The sequence below is a fragment of the Pempheris klunzingeri genome, chromosome 14 (genome assembly GCF_042242105.1).
Source record: "Pempheris klunzingeri isolate RE-2024b chromosome 14, fPemKlu1.hap1, whole genome shotgun sequence".
NCBI classification, from domain to species: domain Eukaryota; kingdom Metazoa; phylum Chordata; class Actinopteri; order Acropomatiformes; family Pempheridae; genus Pempheris; species Pempheris klunzingeri.
This window is the reverse complement of record NC_092025.1, coordinates 4,668,979-4,686,784: the sequence shown is the minus strand read 5'-3', so window position 1 is coordinate 4,686,784 and position 17,806 is coordinate 4,668,979. Positions and strand designations below refer to the sequence as shown.

At 43.2% G+C, this 17,806-nt stretch overlaps 1 protein-coding gene across 1 annotated transcript; it reads left to right on the top strand.

The window, feature by feature from the left end:
• Positions 1 to 1,034: 1,034 nt before the first annotated feature.
• hyou1 (hypoxia up-regulated 1) lies at positions 1,035 to 17,127 on the top strand. The gene is made up of 24 exons (XM_070843624.1): positions 1,035 to 1,083; positions 2,122 to 2,197; positions 2,439 to 2,532; positions 2,730 to 2,808; positions 2,973 to 3,127; positions 3,283 to 3,359; positions 3,460 to 3,641; positions 4,148 to 4,263; positions 6,571 to 6,757; positions 6,961 to 7,095; positions 8,766 to 8,848; positions 9,034 to 9,166; positions 9,504 to 9,688; positions 9,913 to 10,051; positions 10,677 to 10,734; positions 11,654 to 11,730; positions 11,923 to 12,099; positions 12,254 to 12,420; positions 12,511 to 12,598; positions 12,788 to 13,044; positions 13,140 to 13,224; positions 13,861 to 14,119; positions 14,205 to 14,312; positions 15,472 to 17,127. Exons 2-24 carry the CDS (start codon positions 2,125 to 2,127, stop codon positions 15,519 to 15,521), a joined length of 2,964 nt encoding a protein of 987 aa, XP_070699725.1. The 5' UTR covers positions 1,035 to 1,083; positions 2,122 to 2,124; the 3' UTR covers positions 15,522 to 17,127.
• The last annotated feature ends 679 nt before the right edge of the window (positions 17,128 to 17,806 follow it).

Below are 17,806 nucleotides of genomic sequence, written 5' to 3'. Positions count from 1 at the left end.
TGGTTTATTACTGCAAATAAACTGATGTTTACTTTATAAACACACTGCAGGAAGGTGTTTTGATTTCAGAGTGTCTGTCAGGAGACATGTTTCACACTGAACAGACAGATTTGCAAAAGAAAAATGACTTCAGTAAACAAATGTACAGAACTTATCAAAGTTGTCTTCAGCTCACTCAAAAATTTGCAAGGAAATAAACAATACCGAACTCAATTCATTTTAAGGGGACATGTGGTTTGCTCAGACATTACCTGGAAATGTCGTCATTTGATTCACGCCCACTGTCTAGACGTGGACCAATTACATGGAGCCAAAAGTCGTTTTCCGACGTCACTCACCTCACGTGGACCAATCAGAGGGCAGTGCGTGGAGCGAGATGGGCGGGATCTGGATCGGAGGGTCATTGCTGATTGTTGCACCAGGCGATCAAGACAGCTAGAGTTAATTACCGGATGTAATGGGGTCTTACTTTCAAAATAAGGGCCTTTGAGGGACTTTCTCTGCTAATAAATTAAATCAGTCACACAATTTTGCTGTAAAGGTGAGATGACATAACGTTTTTATTATTGAAGACAGTAGGCAGTGACTGTGTATGTTTCCTTGACTAGTGTGTGTTTATCTCTTGGGATGTAAAACAGTACTAAAACCTTACTTTAGGAATAAAAATGTAACGCAGTTGATTCTTTCAATGCATTACTTACTTGCATGCCTAATCACATTTGTTCTTTATTTTGTTAATTACATATCCGGTCAAAGATAACTGTCACACTTGGTCGCAGCGCCGCTGTGTTTATCAGCGGTGGGGGTTTTTTTTGCTGTGAAACGCTAACCGGAAACAGGATGTGTGGTTGCTGGTAACTTGACGTTAGTTTTCCTCCCAGCAGCGGCTTCAGTGGATCCAATGAGGTGACGCCGCGTTCCGGGCCCGACTGCTGAGAGCAAGCCGGTGATAAGGGAACTACAAACTACGAAGTGTATCAATAAAGAGGCGCTCACTTGAGGCAGAAGCAGGAAAACTCCTGTCCAGACCCACCCGGAAAAGCCCGGTCAGTAGGTAGTTTAATTGGAGCCGGCTGAGGAAAGGTGAGTCCCTGCCACAGCACAGTGTGCCCATCATGCTCTCCTATTGATGCTTGTCAGACAGTGAGCTAGCTAACACTTCACAGCTCTGTCAACTTATGGTACAGCTATTCCTTCCAGCTTAATAACGCTAGCTTTCTATTCGGAAAGGCCCAAAGATGGTTCACATTGTCCGGCTGTGTTTGAATGGAGCCGTTCATGGTTTGCGTTGTAGTGCTAAACAGTAATTGTTGTATCTAACTTAGCCTTAAAGCTAACACACATGAGCAACTTATCCCACGACCTGACGGTTCACCCAAGTCATTTCCAGAAGCAGTAAGACTGCAGCTTTTGTTCCCCTCTTTTCTTTAATTCTGGGGGTTTGGCTCGTGCGTCACTCTCCCCTGCAGCTAGAAGTTTCTGTGCAGACCGTGAACACACCAGCGCTCTGGTTTGTTAAAGGACTCCTTTTCAGCTGTGAGCTACAGTAACGTTTCTCTCAATGTCAAACACACACCTTCCTCTGAGTGCACGCTGGTTTGCTGTAGTTCTTAAAGCTGGAGCCAACATCACAGCTTGACAATGGGATTAATGCCACGTGTTTGCAACCTGTCTGCACCTCTGTGGGTGGGACCAGGTGCATGGTTTTCATATCACAGGGCAAAGGCCACGGTAGTACCTGGCAGTGGCACACTGATCCCACTTTACTGTAACTCCAGCCACATTAGCACTGAAGAACACCAACAGCGACTGTGGTGCTGAAGGAGCACGTTTGGCTTTTCAATAATAGATCATCCTGTTCCTCTCGGCCGTTGCACCTGCTCCCACATCAGGAATGGAAAAAGACCAGCAGCACAGGTGAAAAACATGTGGACGGGGCAGGTGGATGGACCGATGAGCGATGAGCTGGATCTTTGAAATCCATCTGTAAGAAGTATTTCAAAGCAGAGGTTTTGACACACTGCGCCCGTATGGGTAAGGTTAGGATGTGTACGGACCTGTGAAAACCCATTCTGTTGATTTATATTGTTTTCACATGATGTTTAATTTGTTCATCCACAGCTCATGATGGGGGGCAGGAAGCCAGCGCTGGTTGCTCTCTTCTGCCTTGTCCTGGCTATGTTGCCTTCTCACACAGGTAGTACGATCAACACACAGGCATATTTTTCTGACACGAAGCCCTGAGCAGTGTTGTCCACCAAAAGAGATCTAACTGGTGACTGAGGCTGACTGTTAAGCTACAGCACAGTTACATACAGCTTTTATTGATCGACGTGTAGAAGCTTGATAGATAGATAAGCTTCATCAATCTCAGGTGTTCTCTTTGGTGTTACTTGTTCGGCTCACCGGCTTTATTGAACACGTGCTTGTGTTTGCAGTGACTGTAGCTGTCATGTCAGTTGACCTGGGCAGTGAGTGGATGAAGATGGCGATAGTGAAACCCGGTGTGCCAATGGAGATTGTTCTTAACAAGTGAGTGTAACTAGTGTTTGTGCACACTTTGTTCACATCTCACACTAAATGTACCTGAAGGAAATGCTCACAGGAAGATTTCTATTTCCTTAAGAGCATCCTTAATCAATGGATAAGCAAAGCACAAACGTTAGAGACTTTAATACAGCATGACATTACATTTCTGAGTTAAGCACCACATCTGTCTTTTTCTTCAGGGAGTCGAGGAGGAAAACACCGACGGCTGTATGTCTCAAGGAGAATGAAAGACTTCTTGGAGACAGTGCACTAGGAATAGTATGACTTCTTCTGTCCTAAATTGAATTTGATAGAATGTCAGCTTAATCTTCTGAGCATTGTTTCCTCAGTCAGTGCATAGTTCAAAATTTTCCTCAAAATAATATTTTAGATTGATCTTTTGCAAATATTCTGTTAATGGTTACATACTGTGTACATTTCAGTCTGTGAAGAACCCCAAAAGTGTTTATAGACACCTCCAAAGCCTCCTGGGCAAAAAGCACGACAATCTCCAGGTGGCGCTCTACCAGAAACGTTTCCCTGAGCACCAGCTGCAGGAGGACCCAGTTAGAGGGACCGCTTACTTTAAATACTCGGAGTGAGTCTCTCTATTTATCCTCTGCTTCAGTTTTTTCAATTTCTCATCATGCAATAAATGCATCTATGAAATCCTTTTTTATAAAAAGAAATGCAGCATGATTCTAGACTGGTGTGTCTAATCTGTCTTTCTCTGCTTTTTTTTTTTCCTACTAGTGAAATGCAGTATAACCCTGAGGAACTCATGGGGATGGTGCTCAATTATTCCTGTGGACTGGCTCAGGACTTTGCAGGTCAGTTTGCTCGTGGAAGGAGATGCATTATTGTATGACATGTTTGAATATGTCAAGCATATTCATTTGTTTTTTCCTCCTCCTCATCTCTCCAACTCAGAACAACCAATCAAAGATGCCGTGATTACTGTCCCAGCCTTTTTTAACCAGGCAGAGCGCAGGGCAGTCCTGCAGGCTGCACAGATGGCAGGTCTGAAGGTTCTCCAGCTCATCAATGACAACACAGCCGTGGCCTTGAACTACGGGGTCTTCAGGAGGAAAGACATCGACAACACAGCTAAGGTACACATCCAGCATCGCATCCAAATCTCCATGTAAAAGAATCACTCGGATGATACTCTGTATCTCTTATTGTCATCAAATCTCATGAGCAGAACCATGGTAGCAATGAATGTATCGACTAACGACAACTATTAGTCCACTGCTGAAAACAGTCCCTCAGAAATCCTACATTACAAAAAAAACTACAGTGAGCAGCTGTTTTAGGGAGTTACTGAACTGAAACTATGTATTCTTTGTAGCTGCCACAGAGCACAGAAGTGAGACAAACTCATTTATTGTTATGGTCCTTTTATCAAGGGGTCTGGTGACAATAACAAATTGGAATAGTGACGGTTTCATCATTAAATGTATTTTACCATGTACCAGAGGAGCACTTGGTAAGATGTTATATTGTTCAGACTGTTTAAAACAACCTGTCCATTAAGACTATATTGACATTGATGTGTCTGTAATGGTAGGAAAACAGGCTCAACTGATAACTGACTGCCGACCTCGTTCCCTTTCAGAATGTGATGTTTTATGATATGGGCTCGGGCAGCACGACCGCCACCATCGTCACTTATCAGACAGTCAAAACCAAGGAGTCTGGCACCCAGCCCCAGTTACAGATCAGAGGTGTCGGGTGAGTCCACTGATCCATGAAGCGGCGTTGCCAATGACAATGTTTCTGTCAGCACAGTGTTGATTCTGTCTAATGGTGCAGAGACCAGCCTCTCACTGGGGCGTCACAACTCGGTGATGTGCACGTGGTATGTGGGCAGTTTGACGTGTGCACATTGGTACGATGGACTTGCTCTTGTCTTTTGTTGTGTCCAATATTAAATAAAATAAGATATGATGAAATAAAAATCATCTGAACAATAGTGTAAAATACTACAAATAAAAAAGGAAATGACGGACTAACCATTTAAAAGTTATTTCATCCTTCATAGTCTCATAATTTATGGGAATTCATCTTTTCTTACATTTTAGTTGGCTGTTGCAGCTAACAGGAGCTGGAGGTGGGAGGGGGCATGTGATAGGCTGGGGGGTGAGAGGGTGCTCGTGACTCCTGACATGAAAAATGCCATCATGAAACAATCTTTATATCTAAAATGCAATAAAACCGGAGAACAATACATTCATACGATTTCCCGTTTCATAATGTCTTTTAACATATGTGAAGATAAGACATATGTGGGGGGGGGGGGTACAGGAGATGTGAGAGCAGCAGGGGTCCTAACAGTGCTTTAGCTTTGCCAACTAAATGAAATGACTTCTCATATTGAGTCTCGTTGTCAACATCAGGACAGGATGTTACGTGTCTATATCTGTACTAACTGTGTAGGTTTCTAACAGCTGGTTCAGTGTGTAGGTGCCTGCAGTGTAGAGCTCAGAAACAACTTTATTCAGGCCTTTGGAATCACGTACACATGATGATTTATCTTGAGCCCTGCTCATAATGAGTAGCATAATATTCTCTGAAGCCACGCATCGCGTATCATAATTAGACTCCTGGATGTTTTGTAGTTCTGGCTCGGCCCCCCTCATGCGGTGTGAAAACAGGAAGACTCATACAGAGGACAGACCGCACAGAACAGGCTGAGATATTGATCTCCAGCTGAAGTGTAGGTAGATGGCTGACATCAGAAGAGGTGGGCGGCCTCTCAGCTCTAACACTGACGTAGAGATTTGTCTGTATTGAGTGGGTCGTCGGCTAATCACAAGATTGAGGCCAATCACTGGCTCCTCCTGTCCCCATGTCGTAATGCCCTTTGGCAAGACACCGAACCCCAAGTTGGTTCTTTGTCTGGTAAGCTAGAGAAGCTTATGAATGCAGGCCATTTACCATACAATAAAACTGATCAACTAGAATGTTATACACTTTAAGACTGGACTGCAAAGTCTGACGTTTTGATAATTTGTCATTTTAATAATTGAGCTAATGAACGGCGTTTTTTTTTTTTTTTTCCCAATAGAAGGCAGAAGGTAGTTTTTTTTATTTCCAAACATCACCTCATTGAGGCTAAAGATTTAATACCCACAAAGTTGTGTCATGTTATTCAGAGCTTCAGTGATGGAATGAGAGTATTAAGACATGGATCCTGTCTGGAATAAAAGACAAAAGAAACTTAATGTGCTAGTCTGTTAACAAAGTCCACTGCCTCTGTTCAGTAGAAGCTCATCACTTTACAGTAAACTTTGTACTTTTGTCCCTGCCAGGATCCTGTAGAGTGCTGACATCATGTTTTGAGTGTACTGACAGGCAGCTGTAGTTTGACACGTTTTGATCTGATCCTCTGAAGTGAACTTGTTGTGGAGCAGGTTAGCTGTGGAGCACAGGTTACCATGGTGATCTACCCCTGTTAAGAGTGATGTCAGAAAAACTGAATAAGGCCCACATATAGCTGGCTGTTCATCTCTCTTGGAGATACATTACTGCATTTTGCCGCTGTGTGGATTGTTAAGTACGTACTATTTGCTAAGGTCAAACATATCCTTCATCTGCTTTAGTTGAAAACTAGTGAATTTATTTTTGGTGCACTTGAGGTGGACCAGGGTCAGGTGTAGTAATAGAATCCCTTCAGCACACCTGCGCCCCGTGACCCTTATAACATATAAGTAATGGTGTTTGAATGTAGAGGAATATTGATCAGGTTTTAGTGACAGGGCCTGGTTTTTGTTTGGAATTTCTTTTATTTCTTGAAAGGTGAGAGTTTTAAAGGCTCATCCTGCCGGAGCCATTGAACCTCTTAATAACCACAGAGAGGGGATTAAAGATGCTTCACGTGGGTGTTTGTTTATCCTGTGTCTGTGACGTGTCTTTGAATATAAAATATAAAATACCTCTGCGTTTTATTTGTCAGCCAATTTAGAACCCCAGAACCACATTTTAAACTTCTAATTCAGTCCTTTAAACTAAGGTGTGCTTCTCCTGTTCCTGTGGTAGGTTTGACCGGGGGTTGGGGGGCTTTGAGATGGACCTGCGACTCCGGGACCACCTAGCCAAACTGTTCAACGGGCAGAAGAAGAGCAAGAAAGATGTGAGGGAGAACCACAGAGCCATGGCCAAGCTTCTCAAAGAGGCTCAGAGGCTCAAGACGGTGCTTAGTGCAAACATGGACTTCATGGCCCAGGTGAGTCCAGGAACGTGAACCTGCAGTCCACCTTCCTGCTTGTACGTCTCACAGCAATGTTGTATGTCAGAACCAGTTGTATGTCTTAGAAGTGCTGCAGTTGCATATTTCCAGTCAGATCAGATGAGTGATTCAGACTCCTGTCCAGGTAATCTGAGCATTTTGATGCAGAACCTTTGCAGTGAAAAAGTTTCTCTTTTCAGGTGGAAGGTTTGATGGATGACATTGACTTCAAAGCTAAGGTGGCCAGGACTGAGTTTGAGGAGCTGTGTGCTGATCTTTTTGAAAGAGTGCCTCGCCCGGTGGAGGATGCTCTCGCAGCTGCAGAAATGAAGCTGGTCAGTATTCTCATCGCGGACATATCAAGTGCAGCATGGTCGTCCCACATGACAGGATCACATTAACTTTAATGGTCTGCACGGAGCAATGTGGCTGTAGATTACTGCTAATACAGAAAAGCTAGATGGACATACGACATGGGAGAGTCCTGCAGTCCACTGCCTACTGAAGGAAGTCACGAGTTGTATTACAACACTCTTGGGCGTTGTTTCACGACAGTATAACAAAAGATATTAACTGCTGGACACAAGTTGTCGTCTTGATTAAGTTTTCTGCATTGTGCACCAGAAGTTTCATGTTTTCACATCACATCTATAAGGTACATTCTGAGAGGCGATTGGCTCCCAAAGTTGTAATGTTGTGATATTACAAAGTCCTGCTTGCATGTCCAGGTGTTATGGGCCGTCCACACCAAGAAAGCTGGCTAAACCAATAACAATGTGAGCATCCACACTGATGAATGATAACGTTCTGTATACCGTGGGCCAATTACACGCTGCATTCTCAACAGGCCGACTGATATAACTCTGTCTGTGTAGATTCACAAAAGTTTGTCTATGCACAAAGACAGAAATGTGCGGATGGTTCTGTTATGAATCCTAATCATTGTGAGATTGGGCTCATGTGCACAACCCTTCTTTGTACTCCAGTTTGCCATGAATGGCCGTAGAAACGCCCGGAATTCTCTGCTTGCACATTGATATCTGTGCCCACTCCACCACCTACTGAACCTGTCAGTGACGAGAACAAAGGAATGCAATTAAAGTGACCAGGTTTCTTCTCCAGCACCAGACCAGCTGTCGTTACAAACTGGTGTGGCTATTTATCGTAACCATTCATCACATGTACCTGTAAACCAGCATTGTTGTGATATCTCAGTCATCATTGTTACACATCAGAAGGTTGATCATTATTGATGATTAATTCATAGAGCTCACGTTTAAACACACCATTATTATCGGGGACATAATGGCTGGAGGCCTCAATAAAAAGCCTCATAAATAATTCATAGTTTAGAAAGTTGTCTTTGACATTTTACAGACTTGAGTGTAGACTGCAAAATATCACAATTGAGGAAAATTGGCAAACAACCGTAAACGGTGTTTTACTCCACATCAGCATTTCACCTGCAGCTATCCCAGCTGACACCGTGTGAACGCTGGTCTGAAGTCTGCTTTAGCTGCACACATTCTCACCTCACACTCTTCTTTTCTTAACACCAGTTGATGTGTGGGGAAAAGATGGATGCAGGTTTTGTGCTACACATCATTCAAACCTCTGGCCCCAGCTCTGTCGGTGAAATGGCTTTTGATTGGCTGTTTCTATCGTTCATCATATTGCTCTGAAAGTGATACCAACAATATCGTTTCCTGCTGTCGTCTATAGTTTATTTATAACTACTGTTATAACTGTGGTGTGGACTCCACCATCCAGTTCAGTAAGAGCGAATTTTTTTATATTTATTTTTTCCCATCGACATATTTCTAGTTATCGTTATCTTTCTTGGTGTGGACGGCCCTTTAAACTCAGGTTTCTGGTTTCTCACAGAGAAACTTTCCTTCTTCAGTCCATAAATGTAAGAATGGGCGAAATCCTCTATTTGTGTGAGTATAAATGAATGGTTGTTTATTACAGCTGTGAATCTGATTTCTTATCTTTCTGCCAACAGGAGGAAATCGAGCAGGTGATTTTAGTGGGTGGCGCCACCCGTGTCCCCAAGGTTCAGGAAGTGCTGCTCAAAGCTGTGGGGAAGTAAGTGTCAACCAGTGAGATGCTGCTTTCATCTGAATAACTTTCACTTTCACAATAGACACAAAGAACACAGAACTAGATTCCTCCACAACTTTGCTTACTTTGTTTCCACACATTTTTAGTTCAGCAGGTTTTGGTTGGATTGAGAACACCTGCAGTTTTAATTGTGTACTTTTTCCATGCAGAGAAGAGCTGGGGAAGAACATCAATGCAGATGAGGCGGCAGCCATGGGCGCCGTATACCAGGCTGCTGCCCTCAGCAAGGCCTTCAAGGTCAAACCTTTTCTAGTCCGAGACGCAGCGGTTTTCCCCATTCAGGTCAGTGCAGGACGGAACAGGCCACTCAGTGCCTCATGCTGCTGGAGGCAAATTTAAACAACATCACTTTAGAAAGGCATTGGTAGAACCTTCTAACAGCTTTGCCAACAGACAGACTATATTAATCCTTGGTGGGGAAACTGCCAATCGTCTGTGTGTCAGCAACACTCCGCTACGGACGTGATGGGTGTCCTAAATGTATATGTAGCATTTTTCACTTGGTGTCACACATTTGCACATTGTTGTGAAAAATTTTGGAGCAGGACTAAAATAAAAACAGGCTAGGAGAGAAAAAAAAACATGTTAACACGAGTCACATGTTATTTCATCCCATTAGGTGGAGTTCACCCGTGAGACGGAGGAAGAGGGAATCAAAACCCTGAAACACAACAAAAGAATCCTCTTCCAGAGAATGGCACCCTACCCCCAGCGCAAGGTCATCACATTCAACCGCTACACCGACGACTTCGCTTTCTACATCAACTACGGCGACCTCAGCTTCCTGAGTCAGGATGACATCAGGTTGGATAGTTGCTAGCTTTAGCATTGAAAAAGTTTTGTGTGAACAGAAACTGTTGCTAATGATGGTGATATAAGGCCAACTAGAAGAAACCAAGCTTATATTCTGGAATTTCACTTGGCATTGATGGCTTTAAAAAAGATTTGACCCATCATTGTATTCCCTCATGATCTGCTGTGTTTTCATTAGTAAACCCTGTTCTCCTCTGTCCCTGTTTTTCTTGCAGTGTGTTTGGCTCTCTGAACCTGACGACGGTCAAACTGTCTGGAGTAGGCAGCAGCTTCCAGAAGCACACTGACGCAGAGTCAAAAGGCATCAAAGCCCATTTCAACATGGATGAAAGCGGAGTGCTCCTGCTGGATCGGGTCAGTGACGCATGTCGAAAGATTTAGCTCACTTATTGGACGTTCACACAACCAAGCCAGTAACTGGAAGCTTCATTCAGGGAGACGTCATGTCGTGTCAGATCAGGTCACCTTTGGCTGTCTCACGGTTCTGCCGTCTCTCCTGCTTGCCATGGTGGTCACTGAGGCTTATTGAAATCAAAGCCAAAAACATTTGACTCCAAGAAAATGTGCTTAACTCAAAAGAGATTAATAATTGTGAAAAACAAACACCTGAGGATTTATGGGTAACTAAGCACATAATAACATCCACGGCTTCCAAGTTCACAATACATTCACAATATTACAATCCATGGTCTCTTTTTGGGGGTGAATTGCAACATGATGCACAAAGTAAATAAACTCTGGCACTTGTATACTGTACAATGAAGGCGTCACACTGCCAGTATATTCATCACATGCTTGCATACTGCTGCACAGCAGAACATGGTGACTAAAATAAGCATCAGACCGTAGCTCCAATCTAAAGGAGGGACACATTTCAAGTCAGCTCATCTTCTGTTTTATTGATTTACTAGAATCTAAATATTTTGAGTGGTACAACTCAATCAGGTTAACATTTCATTGGTGTAATTTTCATCCACAGGTGGAGTCTGTCTTTGAAACTATCGTTGAGGAGAAGGAGGAGGAATCAACATTAACTAGTAGGTTTTACAACATCTGTCTGTAATCTCAGCTGTCCAAAACCTATGATCAGTGTCACAAGACACTTGGGGTGCTGTTTTCATGGGGGGGGACATCTTTTCCCGACCTTAACCTTGGCATTGCCCGTCTATGTGAGATTGTGATGTCCAGAGCGTGGTGCACAGGGAGAGGAGGAATATACAGATGGAAGGATGTGAGGCAGCGCAAAACAAGTTGTTGGTACTTTGGGCTAGGGTCAGGGTTTTGGAATTTGGGTTGTAGACGAGGTTCTGGGACATCTACTCTCAACGTAAAGTCACATGTTACAACAAGAGCCAACTACATCGAAGCAAAAACTCAGCAAATATCACATCAAATTAACCAGCCTAGTGTATATATTAATAATAAAATGCAAATAAAGCAGAATATGGGTAAATCGGTGTCCATTTATCTGTAGGAGAATATGACTGATTCTAACAGTACCTCTTGTGCACAGCTATTTTACACTGTATGAAAAGCTTCTCCTTCACTTCTTTAAATCCCTGCAGCCATTTGAAGGCAGCATATGTTAATAAATCTGCAGCTTTGGATGAGAGGAGTGCAGTTACACACTGCTCACTGTGTTTCCTTTAAATAACCACGTATGCGTCTCCACACATTCTAACCAACGGGTTGGTTAGAACTCCTTATCTCCTTATTTATTAGCCCTTTGATCCACCATGATGCATCCACAGTACTTTCCTTTTGTTCAGGATACATGAACATGATCAACACCAGCAGCTCGGGAAAAAGCTTCTTTAGTATTATGCTTTGAAAGTGCTGCATGTTTAACATGTAATATGAATGACCTCTTTACCGATTGAAGCAATACAATCTGTACTGCAGTCTATAGGACTCTTGGTTGTTACATAACTGAGCTAACACTTTGCTGTCTTTCAGAACTGGGTAACACAATTTCCACCTTGTTTGGAGGAGGATCGTCAGACCCCGCCCCAAATGTAACTGAGCCTGTCCAGGTACTTGAAGCTCTATACATAACACGGTGCCCCAGAATGTTTACTAAGAAAACAAAGTAAGCACCTCCATGCCAAAGCTTTTCTGTAACAGAAACTCATGGGCGAACATGAACACCAGTATCGGGCAACATTGCTGAGGGATGCCTGGCCTGAGATTGTAGCTAACATTGTTCCCCGTTTTCTCACATCCAGGATGAGGAGGAAGTGCCTCCAGAGTCTGGAAAGGACAGCAAAGACGAGGACGGTAAGGAGGAGGCCCAGAAGGACGAGGCTGCCAAGGAGAATCAGGGCGATTCAGAGAAAAGTGCAACTGAAGACAAAAGTCAGGAGAAGACAGATGAGGCAGGCCCCAAGACTGATGGCAACAAGGTAAGATGTGCCGCATGTAATCTGTCTGAGAAACACTTTAATGTAGAATGTCGGACTGTGGGATGGTTCTGCATTTTGCATGACGCTTCATATTCAAGATAGACTAGCCTCTACAGACTGGGTACCGAAAGTAACCGTGTTTCACTTGGTGAAGGAGGAAAAGGACGGAGAGAAAGCTGAAAACACTGAGGCACAGAAGGATGCAGAGAAGAACGCAAAACCTCAGAAAAAAAGCAAGATTTCTGAAGAGATCACCGTGGAACTCATCATCAACGACATCCTCGACCCCACCCCAGATGACGTTACCTCCTCTAAGAAGAAGTAAAGCGGCAGTTTTTGTTTCTTTTCTTTTCTCTTGTGTTGCTTAGGTTGCAGCTTTATCGTCTAAAACACGTCTTTGCATCGTTTCAGGTTGCAGGATTTGACAGACAGAGACCTGGCCAAGCAGGAAAGAGAAAAGACACTTAACAGTCTGGAAGCTTTTATCTTTGAGACACAGGTAAGCAGCAGAGGCCTTGTCACATGTTACAAGCCAAACTGAGTCCCAGCTGTTAAATCATTTGATGTACAGATGTGAGCAATGGAATGAGAGAGTCAGATGTGTTAGAGAGATGGATGGATGTTGCATAACAGTGATAACAACTGTGCCTCCTCCCGAAAACACATAATACTTGCGTCCTTCCTCCAGGACAAGCTTTACCATGAGGATTACCAGCTGGTGGTGTCGGAGGAGGAGAAGGAGCAGATCTCTGCCAAGCTGAGCGAGGCGTCGGAGTGGATGGACGAGGACGGCTACTCGGCCACCACCAAGCAGCTGAGGGAGAAGCTGTCACAGCTGAAGAGCCTGTGCAAAGACGTGTTTTTCAGGGTGGAGGAGCGACGCAAGTGGCCGGACCGCCTGGCCGCCTTGGAAAGCATGCTCAACACCTCTAGCTTCTTCTTGAGGTGAGTGTCCAACAGAAGGTGTGAGGAGCAGCAGTAGAATATGAGTACGTTGTGGAGGGTCAGTAGTTTAGTATTGACACATGTCTCTTTCAAAGGAGTGCCAAACTGATTCCAGAGGATGACCAAATCTTCACTGAAGTTGAGCTGAATATGTTAGAAAAAGTGATCAACGACACAACGGTAGGTGGTGAATGTATAAATGTGTTGTAAAGGATTGTCATCACACTGCTGTGTGTGCTTGTCGCCTTGAATAAGTTTCCTTAAAGGGGAACAACAGATTTTTAGTCTCTCATATAAGATAGGGGTAACTCTGACATCACCAACCCCATTCCACAAAACGTCTACATTTTCCTTCTGCTAAATGAATAGTAAGATATCGGAGAGCTTATGAGAACAACAGAAAAGTATAGAAATAGACTTACTAAAAAGTAAGGGATGAAAACAAATCAGTGCAATGAGAGACAAATACTCTAAATAAGTTTAAGATCCAGTATTTTTGTATGATAATTGTTTAATTTTTAAGTCAGTAGATAAAGACATGCATTAGGAAAATAGCAATTCATTTCACTGCAAGGGGTTTCATCAAATATGTCTCCATACTGTTCTAATCCAGCCAACCTGTTGCTCTTATTATTGTTTGTCAGAGTTAAGAGTTAAACAAGACCTTTTTAAATTGAGTCAAAAAACAGGGAGAGGGTTTTGTTTTTCCCACTAAAATAAAAAAACATAGTTTAGAGATTTGCTACTTATTTCAAACTGTTTTCCCAGGCCAAGTAGTTTTCCTTATATCGATTAAACCTGACCATCATTTTCCAGACGTGGAAGAACGAGACGGTAGCGGCGCAGGAGAAACGCTCTACAAAGGAGCGGCCCATCCTGCTGTCCAAAGACATCGAGTCCAAGCTGGCTCTGCTGGATCGAGAGGTCAACTACCTGCTCAACAAAGCCAAGTTTGCCAAGCCCAAGGCCAAGGCCAAAGCCAAGAACAGCACCAGCACAGACAAAAGCAGCAAGGCCAACAGCACGGCCGAGGAGAAGGTCATCCCTCCCACAGAGGAGAGCACGGAGGCCAAGAGTGAGTGACTGTCACGGTTCCCTCACAAATATCAAAACCTAACTGTAATGAGGCTGGACTCATGTGTGTCTTCATTCCAAAACAGAAAGCTCCGAGAAGGTGCCACCGGGCGAAGCCCCGCCCACTGAGGAGGCCACTTTACGCACAGACTCAGACAGCCAATCACAGCCCACAGAAGAAACAACAACTACAGGTTGGTCTGCAGTGCCTGTTGCCAATGATGCCGGAGAACTTTAGGGGTTGGACAAAATAACAGGAACACATGAAACGTGGTCCGAACATCAGTGATGTGACTGAACTCCACGCTGACACACACACTCTGAACACACATGCAGCATTACATCACTGCTGTACAATTGTCAATCAGAAACAGAGTTAAGTCCAGGTGAGGAGTGAGTCAGTGAATGAAGTTCAGCTCTTCACCCTGTTCAGCTCCTTCATCCCCCAGGGTGCCAACTCCGAAAAAATGTGGTTATTTTTGTCCCATAATCTGTAATTAACTCCAACTGCTACAGTTAGCTTTAAAGGCTCTCCACCTCTTACTTATCATGTCCTCAGTGAACCTGAGGAGGTCACAGCACAGTTTTTCATTCTGGACAAACAAAATAAAGTTGATCTGTACAGTAACTCTGGTAATTTGCACGAAAAAAGCTGGTTCGTTTAAGAATATTTGTTTTTTTTCAAATGAGGAACAGAAATTGTAATACATAAAGTGAAAAAACCAAATCCAAATTGAATAGCCGCTTGTGCTTCTGTTGTGACGCCTGTTCAGAAGTAGTAAATCCTGCATAATAATGTGATGTGCTTTATTCAATTAAAAGGTTGCATTATATTCTCATCTCATCCAAAGGACCTTTTGTTTTACATTATTAATGGTAGATTCTGCTGTACGAGGAGAAGGCAGCAGTCTCCTCCTTCGTTGGTGCTGAAGCTCCCCCACTGGCATTTCAGACTTGTAATGGAATTGTCAAAGCTTTGCAATAGAAGATGTAAATGATTTGATGTCTTCCTTTTGCAGGAATGATTCCAGTGCATTTGAAATGGCGACAGAGCCACAGTCCTGCACGACTTTAACACGAGCTGAAATGACGAGCTGAATTTCTCCCTCTCCTTCCAGCCAAGGCCTTTTCAGATGTCAGCGTCGGCGAGCAGGCTTTACCATAGCAACAGTGTTTTGTGTGTGCCTCACTGAATCAGTAAACATGGGCTCTAGTTACTCAGTGCTTGTATCCGAGGACTGCAGAGGGAACATAGTCGCTACAGAGCTTATGCTTTTCTGTACCAGTGAGGTGAACAGATGTGATCCCACACACACACACAGTATTCATGTTTTTCTCTGTCCTTATTTCCAGGACCAACAGAGAAGGCCCAACCCGAAAACCACATAGAGGACGAATTATAACAGCTGGAACTGGGGAAAGAAATCACTATATTTATTGACAGTGTATAAATGTTCAAGTTCCCTCTCACTTTTTCTGTTTGGTTTTTCATTTCATTTTCTTTTTTTTTTTTTTTTTTTCCCGGTTTATTTTGTCTTTCTGTCCTGGTTTATTGAACTGCTGGAAGCTGATTGGGTGAGGATCGGAGACCACTCATCTTGCCCCCCCCCCCCTTCTTCTTCTGTGCTGTTCATCTCTTCTGTCTGTCATGGATTCAGTAAGCAACAGACACTTCAATGCCTGAAAAAATAAAGCCCAAGGCGACGTCTGTGCTGTGACGGGTTCAGGTCCTGACAAAAAACCTTCTCACGTCCAACAAATGATCACATTGGCGCTGATGCAGAGGGAGATGGAGGCAGAGCTCAGCCATGCTTTAGTAACTACATGGGCATTCGACGAGTGGATTAGTGCTGTTACACTCTGATCTGCCATTCATGAACGTTTCATGTCCTGCTTTGTCCTCTGCACTGTATCCGTTACTGTTTGTCCCAACACCTGCACCCTTACTCCCTTTTCATATCACCCAGTAAGTGCATGACTTGGTGTTGGAGGGTGAGCGGTGAGTCCTTGATAGAATATTTCTTCTTTTTCCATAATTTATTTGGCCATAATTTGTAGAAAACATGACAAAGAGGACACACAGGACCTCATGTACATGCAGTATAAACTATTAACAAAATATTTGAAACTATTGAACACAGTTAATTTGAAAGGGAAGAAGAATCAGGTGAATTATAACATTAACTGTAAATCTGTCCCCATGCTCTTAGAAGCAGCAAATGAAAGCGGCTGTCCGATCAGAAAGTCCAAACTAGTGAAACTTGTCAGTTTTAGAGAAAGGTGACTGACTGACTTGACCAGAAACGTGAGGACGGTGGAACTACCTGTTTTAGAAGCAGAACTACTGAAGGTGTGTCCTTCACCTCCACTTGCATGACATTTTTAAGTGTTCTTACCTGATTGAACGCCCAAGATCATAACACCCCTGTAATTTTTTTTTTTTTCCCTCATTAATGTCCGAGTAGAATCATGATGACCTCCTGACAGAGTAAACAAGAAGCACATGCTGCTTGGGTCCGTCATGTAGCAGTTGGTGGTGGAGGTTCAGGTGCAGACTGAGATCCAAAAACTGAGCTGCCAAATAGAGACAATTTATTATTTCAACAGGGTCCCTACATATTTCCTCCAGTCCAGCTGGATAAACTGAAATGACTCATCAATAGTTTTTTGGGGGGTTTTTTCCAACGCCAATACAACCTTGAATGTGTTTTGGTGACAGTGATCAAACTGTTTTCAAAGTCTCATAAGCTGCTATACCTTGTAGAGGAGGCTGTGTGTTAGTGTTGTCACTGCTCTTTACCCCGACATGTCCTGTGGGGAAGATTCTTGCTCAGATGTTGACTCCATTGGTTGGGGGATTTGGATTTGGATCAGGATTTGGGGTCAGTCGTGTGCTTCTGTGTTTACAGCACTGTGGATTATTTGGGGGGGGGGCTGAAGAAAACAAAAAGGAATGGGAGATGAAAACAATGTTGTTTCTCAACTGTTAATAAAGTCTTTTGTTTTTAATGAAGTTGTCATATTAACATGTTTTGATTTTAGACACCCAGGACTCTGCCCAAGGTGCTGCTGCTCTGTAGACAGCAGGTACCTGGCATGGAATAGCAGTCTGTGCACGATAGAGGAAAAAATGACAAAGATCAGGGTTTTTTTGTTTTACCAATTATCCTCTGAAAGCATGGACAGTAGTTTGACAGGTTTAGGGAATCCCTTTACAGTTCATAGATGTCTACCACTTCTAAGATATTTTTCAGAAATGGGGAAAAGTTTGACTTCAGCTTGTTGGCTGTCTTAATGGGTCTTATTTGTCTTTGCCACCTCTGCTGTCCTGTCCATGGACCTTACAGGATGTCCCTGTTTTACTGGAAATTATGAACTTTCAGAGCTGCCTTTAACAAACATAAACCCTTAAACCTCAAAAGAAAAAAAAACACGGAACATGAACAAAAGCTGGATAACAGATCATAGTATCACACTTGAAAAGAAGAGGTGAGACATTTTACACTGCTTTATTTTTACATGTTTTTCTCAGAGGGTTCATGACTAAAAGGCTTTGTTAGGAAAATGATGGAAACACTATTACTTCACTCTGTGAAATGTTTTTGTATCAAAGTTCCAGATTTAATTACTTAAATCTTAAAGACAGCGTGGCCAAATGCAGTGATGGAAAAAGTATTCAGATTCTTTT

What these genes read in the sequence shown, in the direction of transcription:
- hyou1 (XM_070843624.1), top strand. Translation starts at nt 2,125, where the DNA reads ATGATGGGGGGCAGGAAGCCAGCGCTGGTTGCTCTCTTCTGCCTTGTC. An exon ending in ACATGGACTTCATGGCCCAG is followed by an intron (nt 6,758 to 6,960) that starts GTGAGTCCAGGA and finishes TTCTCTTTTCAG; the next exon opens with GTGGAAGGTTTGATGGATGA. An exon ending in CCAAGACTGATGGCAACAAG is followed by an intron (nt 12,100 to 12,253) that starts GTAAGATGTGCC and finishes CACTTGGTGAAG; the next exon opens with GAGGAAAAGGACGGAGAGAA.